This window comes from Physeter macrocephalus, chromosome 16 (assembly GCF_002837175.3).
Source record: "Physeter macrocephalus isolate SW-GA chromosome 16, ASM283717v5, whole genome shotgun sequence".
Classification (NCBI taxonomy): Eukaryota; Metazoa; Chordata; class Mammalia; order Artiodactyla; family Physeteridae; genus Physeter; species Physeter macrocephalus.
Genome location: NC_041229.1, coordinates 14,632,898 through 14,643,445, shown reverse-complemented (window position 1 = coordinate 14,643,445; position 10,548 = coordinate 14,632,898). Strand labels below are relative to the sequence as shown.

General features: G+C 55.5%; 1 protein-coding gene across 1 annotated transcript; it reads right to left on the bottom strand.

The window, feature by feature from the left end:
- Positions 1-212: 212 nt before the first annotated feature.
- On the bottom strand, positions 213-7,491 carry FXYD2 (FXYD domain containing ion transport regulator 2). The gene is made up of 6 exons (XM_007101815.2): positions 7,439-7,491; positions 2,652-2,690; positions 2,385-2,459; positions 882-918; positions 685-715; positions 213-404 (listed from the first exon to the last, which is right to left on the bottom strand). Exons 1-5 carry the CDS (start codon positions 7,455-7,457, stop codon positions 691-693), a joined length of 195 nt encoding a protein of 64 aa, XP_007101877.1. The 5' UTR covers positions 7,458-7,491; the 3' UTR covers positions 213-404; positions 685-690.
- Between the last annotated feature and the right edge of the window lie 3,057 nt (positions 7,492-10,548).

Here is a 10,548-nt window from a genome sequence, read left to right as displayed (position 1 = left end):
TTGCCTGGCATTTGGAAGGCAGGCTGAGCCCTCTGTCCCTGGGGTCCTTGGCATCGCTAGGAAAGTCCTAGAGGGGATGGTACTGAACTTCTTGCTTAAGTAGGCATGGGCACCTGAGCGAATAACTGAAAAACAAGGGACCGGGCTGTACTGACTCCGACTTGGAGGAGTGGACGGTGGCAGTTACAGGAGAGAAGGAGGGAGGGAGGCAGGCCAGGGAAGGAGCCGTCTCTGAGGCTGGCTTTATTATTAGCACGGGGTGGGAGGAGGCGATGCCCACCCAGGGGTCACGCAGAACCCGGGGCTTCCTTCAGCCCGAGGGCCTGGCAGTCCCGGGGACAAAGACCTATAGCTCAGGGAGGGCTTCCCACGCGGCCCCGGTGCAATGGTGGACACGGCTGGCTCTGCAAAGACAAAGACAGGATTGGGGCTGTGAGGGGGCGAAGGTCGGGACTCTCATTTCGTTCCTTATTCATCTTACCTCTCTCTGGCATGTCTCGGCAGCCTCCCTTGGCTACACACGCCACGCCGGGCACTTGGTCATGGTTTAAAAACACATGAGGGTGACAGACGCCTGGCTGATGGATGAAGGACCCTGAAGTTCTTCCCAGCTCGTCCCCACCTCTTCCTTATTATCCACAGCCATCCCCGGCCACCCCCCTTGCCCGCCCCTCTCAAACCTACCTCTCATTACAGCTCATCTTCGTGAACTTGCCTGGGATGGAGGAAAGCAGACAGGTAAGTTGGCGGGGGGGCGGCGGTGAGTTCAGGGGTCCCTGAAGTTGTAGACCCTCCTCACAGGCCTCAGTGACCAAACTCCTCGACCTGCTCCTCCAGCCCCTGCCCCGCCCACCCCATCAGTCACCCAGGCAGGCACTCACCGGTGCTTCTTCCTGCCCCCGCAGCGGAATCGTCTGCCTTAAAGAGAGAAAGGAGGTTAGTTTTCCAAGGAGACCCTCTCTGCCCTGGAGGACTCGGCTCTGTATTCCCCTCTGCCTCCCACCTGCCTGTACCGCTCGGTGTCTGCCTTGGAGGCCACAGTTGACTGTCTCTCTCTCTATATAGGGCTGCACCATAATCATTCAGAAGCCCAAGTCAGTCAATTGGTCAGTCAACAAACATTTACTGCACTGGCTCCGTGGGGGTCTGTGAGCGCACTGAGAGTGGCGCTGAGCCTGGGCCACTGTGGTGCCCCCTGTGTGGTGCTGGGCATGCAGAAGCTGCTCAATAAGCTCTTGGAGAAGAATGGCAGGAAGTCCACAGCCAAGACCCCTGCTCCTGCCCATCTGCCTTCCACCTCCTACGTGCTCAACACTGCCACCAGGGAGCCTCCAGGGGAATCGGGGAGACTGGCCACGTCTGCAAAGCACAGCCGTCAGGAGTGGGGGGCTCCACCCATGGATGTGTTAGAATCCCAGGACACAGAGGTGTATCTGCTACATTCTCTCTCTTCTTTTCATTGGTGTGTTTCTGTGTATGTTTCTTCTGGTTGCATCTGAACAAGTCCACGAGCATTTATTAAGCTCCTGCTGTGTGCCTGCTGGGGCTGGAACCAGGACCCTTGTCTCCCCTAGAACACCCCATGCCTACGCTGGATCCTTCCGAGTGCTTTCTTGGCTGCTGTGTCTTTGGCTGCCAGCCCTAACCTTCTGAGGCAAGTGGGATAATCCCCATTTAACAGATGAGCAAACTGAGGCCCAGAGAGTAGGGGATCCATGGTAAACTAACAGGGGTGCCTAAGGCCTCCGGCTGCCAGGCACGGTTGCCTTCCGGCAGCAGGCAGGGGCTTGGTGCGGGGCGGGGGGGTTGCGGCTGAACCCGCTCTGCTTCCGTTTCAGCTACGGAACCTCAGGCAGCTTGCTGCACCTATCAGGGTGGGTCTGGTTTTTCATCTGCAAAATGGTGACATTGGTGGCCATCCCTCAGTGTTGCCAAGAGGATTAAATGGGCCGAGATGTAGCTCAAGCCAAGAAAGCGTCCAGATCTGGGGGAGGGGGTGTCCAGTGGAGGCTGGTTCCCTCCCTTCGCCTGGCTCCACGCGCACTGGAGCTTCCCAGGGCCGCTGGAAGACAGCTCTCCCATCTCCACAGCCTTCCCCCCAGCATCCACTGGAGGGCGCACTGGAGGAAGAAGGAACCTCCTGGGTGGTCTGAGGACCAAGCAGTGGGGCATCCAAGACGCCTCTTTCCATCAAGGTGGCCATCCATTTCCACATCCTGCGTGGGGGAGCGGAGGGGATCCGAGAAACTCACTTCCCCCTTCCGGGATCTGGGAAGGGGGCGAGAGGGCTCTTCCCGCAACCCGACCTGGGAAGCCAGTGTGCTCAGTGGCTTTGAGATGTGTCCCCATCAGCACCCCACTTCCCACACGAAGGCCCCACTTACTGAGGATGATGATAAGCCCCACGATGAAGGCCAGGGCAGCAAAGATCAGGCCCCCGTTGCGGACAGTCTCATAGTCTGAGGGAGGAGAGGGCAAGGAAGTGGGATGAGTGATCCCAGACCCCTCCCTGCAGCCAACCTGGCAGCAGCCCTACAGTAACTGGCGAAGGTGGGGACACATAACCCAGGGCTGGGAGAGGCCAGGAACCAGGGTTACATGGGGGGGGGGGTGCTCAGGAAGGGTGCGGAGGAGGGGCCCACCAGGCTCACCATAGGAGAATGGGTCCACGTCCTCCTTGGGGCTGCCACCTGAGGAGAGAGCAAGAAGTGGGTGAAGGGTGAGTCACCGACGGTGGTGTGTTTCAGCCACAGAAACAGTGGAACTCCCGTCCTTCCTATCCCAGCACCCCTAGGGGTCTAAGGGGGCCAGGCGAGGCTGGTGGAGAGACATCCAGGAGCGGGGGCTGGTGAGTCTGCTAACGCCACTGCCCCACTGCCCTAGGCGGCTCCCAACAATCGGCTTGGGACCAAATACTGTGCCTCCAAAGCAGGGACCCACGATGCCTGTGGAGGCCTCTGGCACCTCTGGGAGGGGCTGGTTCCTTCCTCTCCTTGCTTCATACAAAATTAAGAAAAGGCCAACAGAGGCATCTCCCATAAGACTCACCAGCAATGTCTCTCCATATGACTCATCAACTACAAGGTACTTAGCAAATATTTGTGAAGTGAATGGATGAATAAATAAATAAATAGAACCTTAAATTCACTGAACAGAAGGAGGAAACTGAGGCCCAGTTTGAAGACTTGTCTAAAGTCCCAATAAAAGTTGGAGGCAGAACTGGGTCTTGGACCCATGTTTCTAGATTCTTCTCTCCTACGTTGCTATCCTCAGGGGGAAGCAAATTTATTTCAGGAACATTAATATATTGTGCTTACCATGTGCCAGGCTGAGGCTAACAAAGCAGTAGCTCATTTAACCATTGCAACAACCCTATGAGGCATTAATATTCTTCCAACATAATCCGTGAGAAGATGGAGGCACAGAGGGGCAAAGCAACTCACCCACAGTCACACAGCTAGAAAAGGGTCGAGCTGGGAATGAACCCAGGCAATTGGTTGTTAAGAATCTAGGTGCTTAACCCCTTTGCTGTGCTGCCTGTCACATGGTCAGGAGGAAGGAGACATTTCAAGGCCAAGTGGTTCGGGCCAGTCTCCAGCCCCGAGCAGATATCGTGGCTCTGCTTCCGGCCCTGTAAACTGAGCACGCTCACTGTTGGGCAGCTGGAGGGCACCTGGCCAGAGCTCTTCTGCCACGGCTAGGGGTGGCCCCTTTTCTCTGCCCTACTTGAGCCCCTTCTTGGCACTAGGGAAGCAGTGCCCAAGGTCAAAGGAACATACCAGTCGGCACCTCCCAGGCTGGGCCGAACTGTGCCCTGGGCCGTGGGGCCCGGTGAGCCCAGCTGTCCTGGCGGTACACCCGCCCTAGGCCCGGAGAGAACAGGCTAGAAGGGGTCTGCTCCTGGACCTGTAGGGCCTGAGGCCAAGGGAGCCTATGGGGGGCCCAGGCACCCATCACCATGCAGAAGGCCTCCAAAGTTGTCTCCCCAGATTCGGTTCAGGTCTTGTTCAAGGTCACATGGGGCATTAGTGTCAGAGCCATGAGCAAACTCACAGCTCCCCTCACTATACCAGGAACCCGTCTCCTCCCTGACCACCGCATCTTGAGCCATTGGATGAGCGAGCCCTCACCCAAAGCCCTCATCTTTTCTAGATCTGGCTCTAAGACCACAGAAAACAGAAGGCCCGTTGGATTCCAGGCCTGATCACCCTCATTCGCAGCATGACTTCTGGGCGTGTGTCCTGAACTTGGGGGCTCTCACCCCAAAGCCAGCCTGAGAAGGCTGAGCAGAGGGGCCCACTCCTGCCCCAGCCAGCCTGGCCCCCATCCGCCTCCTGCTCTGAGCTTAGATAGTCCCAAAGATACATGGAACCAGGACAGATGCATGCCAGAAAGTCAAGATAGAAGCTCACCACTCCCCACCCTCCAGCAGCTCCTACTTCTTGGCACCCAAGTTTCCGCCATTCAAGCTAGATTTCTTTGGAGTTAATGCGGGATCCTCTTTTTATTTTTTTATTTTTTTCGGTACGCGGGCCTCTCACTGCTGTGGCCTCTCCCGTTGCGGAGCACAGGCTCCGGACGCGCAGGCTCAGCGGCCACGGCTCACGGGCCCAGCCGCTCCGCGGCATGTGGGATCTTCCCGGACCGGGGCACGAACCCACGTCCCCTGCATCGGCAGGCGGACTCTCAACCAATGCGCCACCAGGGAAGCCCTGGGATCCTCTTTTAAAAGCAAATTTTCTTAGCAGGAAGGCTGGCACGGGATGAGGGAGGGGCGGTGGTAACTCTTGGAAGGCAGGGGTGCCAGGAGACAGAAGAGTGGGGTCCTGCTCACCCTCCAAAGATGGTCCGAGGCACCTAATGCTTCACACGCACACACACACTCACCGTCATCTGTCGACAATGCTGCCATGTCCCCCCGCAGACTGGGCACGTCCCACTGCCTCTGCTTCGGGGAGAGTGCCTGGCTGTGGGGTGGCCAGGGATGGGGGGGGGGGCATTAAACATTAACAGTGCCAGGTAATATTTACCCTGGTCACAAGAAAGGCCCTGGTGTGGATAGCGGGGCTCCTGCTGAGGCATGAGGAGGTGCAGGGGCAGCAGGGGCAAGGAGGAGCTGGCCGGCTTTCCAAACCCTCCCCAAGGAAATTTCCAGAGAGAAGTGCCGGGGACAGATCAGCCGTGGTGTCCTTCCCCCAGCCAGAGAGGTCACGGCTGGGGCTGTGACAATGGGGAAGTGGGAGTTTCAAAATATATTCCGTGTATACTACAGCCTGGGGGGCAAGGCCGGGGGTCCCATGGAGGCCCCTGACCCTAGCAGCTGCCCACCTCACCCACCACTATGAAGATCGCTGTTTCGGCTGATGTGTCTTGTCTGGCACTCAAGGCTCCACGCACGTTCACACCTCCAGGCCTTCCCTGCCTGGGAACGCCCTTTCCTCTGTTATCTTCTTCATCCAGCCAGTCTGCATCTAACAGCTCACACCTCAGTCAGTGTCATCCCTAACCAACCCCTCATCTCCTGCAGCCTCTGGCACTTTCCTTCTCCAACCGTGAAGCACAGCTTCCATGCCAGTTTCCTACTGTTACACGGTAGGCTCCCTCGGGAGGGACCAAGCTCTGCCACAGGGAGAGCACCTTGTTTTCATGATTTGCAAAACACGTTCCTATTAGTTCTTTGAACTTTGTGTTACTTCCCCATTTCACAGATGAGGCATCTGAGGCACAGAGAGGGTAGGCCCTGGCTCAAGGGCACACAGCGGTGAGAGGCAAGGTGGAGACTGAGAGCCACACCTTCAGTTTTAGCAATCAGGAAATTTCCCACACTTCCAAGGCCTCCTCCCCCCTCTACTGTGGCCCCACTCACCTTGGGGACCGCAGCGCTGGGTACTCCATGGATGCTCATATTCCTGGCTGAGTTCTAATCAATCGAATTGGCTTCCAGAAGAGGCTGATGCTCAACTGTAGCCAAAGGGCCAAGGTCAGCAGTCAGTGTCCATCAGGGGTGGGTTAGTCCTTCAAAAGGACTCCATCTATTAATCTTCCTGGAGCAGTGGAAGTGGGATCAAGGTTTGAGTTCATTTCCTGGCTCCTCCACTTGCTAAGTATATGGCCTCTGTCAAGTTACTTAACCTCTGTGTGCCTCAGTCTCCTCCTCCGTAGAATGGGTTGTGATGAGGAGAAAGTGAGATAATGCGGTAAAGGGTGTGGCAGGGGGCCTGGTACACAGTAAGTGTCATTATTGTTACTGTCATACACTGTCAGACCCAGAAAATCCAACCACCTTCCAGCAAAATGAACATGAGGGTGAGATGGAAAGAGGAAATGCCATGGCCTGCAGACCAGCAGCTGAGACACCCATTCAGCTCTTCTGCTTTCAGGGCCAAGTGATGAATATTCATGAAAATACAACAGAGCTAACATTTGGTAGGGGCTGAGCATGTGTCAAGCTCTTTCGTGCATTGTCTGCTGAATGCACATTTGCTCCATTCCACAGATAAAGAAACTGAGCTGGTCATTGACTCCACAATGACCCTGAAGGTGGCCAGGGCAGCGCCATGATCCCCACTGGGCAGCCGGGAAGACTGAGGGCAGGGAGGTTGAGGGATCTGCCTGAAACACCCAGTCAGGGACAAAACCAGAGCTAGAAAGCCCCCGTGGCTGTACTCCCAAAACTCCTGGGGCCCTCCACACAGACACTGGTACCTCCTTATTATACATTATCTTGGCATCCTAGTCCATTTTGTCTATCTTTGTAAGCCACTGTGGATTCTTTCTGGAGTATAAAAATAGGTAAAAAGTTGATAGATAGATAGATTGATAGATAAAGAGATGAATGACTATGATAGATGATAGGTAGATGATGATGAAGATGATAGATACATAGGTAGATAGACAGGAGATGATAGAAGACAAGAGAAATAGGGAAAGCAAATCAGTAGCTGCGTTTTTAACTCTATATGCAAGGCACTATTCTAAACACTTTACAAAAATTAACTCATTTAATCATCACAACAAATCTATGAGGCAAGGAAGGCATTATTATCATCCCCATTTTATAGACGAAGAAACTAAGGTACAGAGAAGTAAAATAACTTGCCAGAGGTCAGGCAGCTACAAAGTGGGGAAACCAAGCTCTGAACCCAGCAGTCTGGCTTCAGAGTTCCTGCAGATGGACAGACAGACAGATAGACACACAGACAGAAAGGGGGCTTTTGCACAAGTTGCCTTCCCAGCTCTTGCAGCTCAGAGATGCTGGGAACAGAGATGACGGCCCGCCCAGGACCCATACCGAGATGCCCTTGTTTAGAAATCCCGCCTCTCCTCGTTTCTGCTTTTCCTGCACTCCTGGGGAGCTGGGGGTGCACTTGAAAGTGATGGGGTGGACACCTGTGTCAGAGTCTGAGAAGGCGGGGGGGATGGGGTTCAGGGGACTCACCCAGGTACCACCTGTCCATGGCAGGAGCTGCTGGCTGTGTCCTCAGTGGAAGAGAAAGTTATGAGGTGCTAGTGACCCAGAGCCTGGATGGGAAGAGTGGCCCTCCCTCCCTCCACACCCCAGCCGAGCCCGTGGGCAGGAAGAGACAAAGGCAGGGAGGAGGGACTGGCAAAGGAGCCCTCATCTCATGCCTGCCTGCTTGTCTGCCTGCTTGTCTGCCTGCCTGCCGGCGTGCCTGCCTGCCTGCCGGGGCAGGCTGGGCCAGGATCCACGTGAGAGTGGGGGAGATTCTCTGACCTCCAAGGTGACCTGAGGAAGGGGGAAGCTGTGAGCCACAGGCAACAGTGGGAGTGGGAAGGCAGAGCACTGGGGAGAGATGCCACAGCCAGCAGCCTCCGTGCAGCCCAAGGTGCCTGCAAAGGTCACCAGGAGCCAGGAGGGCACTGGCCCGGGGCCGCAGCCCGTGGAATCAGAGCCCTTGCTCTCCACCTTACTCAGCAACACCTCACTCCTCCAGCCCAGTCAGGCCTTGACCCTGATGATCCTGCCTTGAGGGCTTGTTCTCAAGCTAGGAGTCCCCTGGGACTGGGCAGAACTGCAGCAGGTCCTTGGAAGCTGCCCCGGGTGGGGAGGGAATGTTTCCAGGCCATGGCCCAGGGCCCGAGGCACCAGCTGCAGCCTCCTGTGTCACCCCGGGACCTGGGCAGAGATGGGGAGCCGCTGGGGCTGGGAGGGGGAGCCGGTGTGTGACCCACCCTTCCTCAGCTGGGACTCCCCACTTAGCCCCCAGGGACTTACCTGAGGCTATGATGTCAGATCCGCGCAACGGCCCAGCAGGAGATACCAGCAGCTAAGTGAGGCCTCTGAGGGCTGCCGGTTGGTGCTGCAGTGCGGGGTGGACAGAAGACAGCACTTCCAGTGGGAAGGCAGGTATGCAGGGCCGACCTCCCAGCTGGAGCCAGGAGCCAACGGTGGGAGCGGGAAGGCAGAGCAGCCCCTACCCTGGCTCAGCCAAGACCCTGTTCCCTGGCCCCTGAGGCCCCTGACAGGGCCTGGAGCAAGGCTGCAATAAGCACTCTGACCAAGGGGGAAGCGGCGGGGGGGGGGGGGTGAATTAGGAGATTGGGATTGACACATATACACTATTAATACTATGTATAAAATAGACAGCCAATGAGAACCTATTGTATAGCACAGGGAACTCTGCTCAATGCTCCGTGGTGACCTAAATGGGAAGGAAATCCAAAAAAGAGGAGACATATGTATACATATAGCTGATTCACTTTGCTGTACAGTATAAACTAACACAATATTGTAAAGCAACTATACCCCAATAAAAAAAATAAAATATAAGTGGCCACAGAGAAAGAAAAAAAAAAAGAGCAGTCTGTGTGGCTCACTTGGGACCACAGGATCTTCCTCAGGTCCCTTCCTTGTGGGTCGCCCTGCTCGGCCATCCCAACACAGACACTGAAAAGCAGGATCTGGGAGGTGCTGGTCTGGCCCCAGACACTGACCCTTGGCTCTGGTCAGATGACACCCACCACTCTGTCCCTCCTTAGCAAAGCTTCCTGCCCTGAGGGGGTGACTCATGACACCCCCTCAGAGCTGTCTGGGCTGGAAAACACTCTGGAAATAGAGACAGGCAGGCCTGGAGGGGGTTGTCTGACTGAGCTGAGATCTGTCCCGGGGGGGGGCCATCCCCGCCCCCAGCAGGCAGCCCTGCCTCCAGGCTCCTCGTCCCTTCCCCACGAGGCAGGGGCCCACCTGCCCAGGGACCCAGCTTCTCACAAAACCAGGCCTAGTCACATGTTCCCAAGTGGAAACCTGCGTGCTCACAGCCCAGAGCGCCAAGCAGACATTCCCCAGGTTGGGCACTTGGAGAAGTTCCTAAATCTCGGGGCTAGATGGGCCTTTAGTCCCAGTCTAGTCTACCCGGTCCAAAAATGTCAGTGGTCTCAAGAGTGGAGACCTCAGGCAGAAATACCCCCATCACACACACACACACACACACACACACACACACACACACACACACAGACTCCCAGACACTAACACTGTGAAGAAAGACATCTCCATCCCAAAGGGAGACCCTGCATCATAGACTAACCAGAAAGGGCCTCCGAGGTCATCCCACCCAATGCCCTCACTTCACTAAGGGTTCCCTCTCCTGCTGACACTCTGAGGGCTCAGAGTGTAAGCCAAAGTCCTTTCTGTGTCCTAGAAGCCCATCTTTATCTGGCTTCTAGATAATGGTCTGACCTCTCTGACCTTGTCTCCAATGACTTCCCTGCCCCTTCTCTCCACTCCAGCCATACTGGTCTCCTTTATGGTCCTCTAATCCTCCAGACACACTCCTGCCTCAGGACCTTCACACTGGCTATTCCCTCTTCCTGAAGACTCTTCCTCCAGAGAACTTCCTGGCTGAATTTGCTCAGGTCATTCTTCAAAGACTGACTCCAAAGACCCTTCCTTGCATCTCTGCCTAATATTTACACACCCACTCTGCAACATTTCAAATTCGGTGGTTTGCTTGTAGCACTTACTATATCTGATTAAATACATATTTTCCTTATCTTGCTTCTCATTTCTCTCCTAACTAAAACTTAAGCTCCAGGAGAGCAAGGAGTTTTGTTGGTTCTGTTCATTTCTAGATCCCCAGTGCCTAGAATAGGGCCTGGCACTTAGTGGGTCCCTAGTTTTGTTAAATGAATGGATTAGTTCCAGAGGTGAAATAATTTTGCCAGCTGCACAGGCAGACCCACAACTTGCCTAACGCAGCCTCTTCCCATGAAATCACCTGTAATAAGTAGCAAGAACTAGTTTGTCTCCAGGGAGAGACAGCGAGTGGCCAGCACACCCCACCCCCAGCCGACAGCTTCCCCAGAGTCCTTCCTGGGGAGTTCCCCGGCCCCAGCCCTCTGCTCCCCTCCAGCGCTTCACCTGGAGCCCTGCAGCAATTTTCATAAAAGTGTTAATTTGTCCGTTCAGGGGAAGCCAGATGTTAAGAGTCAAGGAGGTCCTGCCCCTCTCACCTCACCCACACCCAAGTCCTTCCTTGTCCTTACTGAGGTCATCAGCCTAGCCTACACTGGGGACAGGGAGCCCCC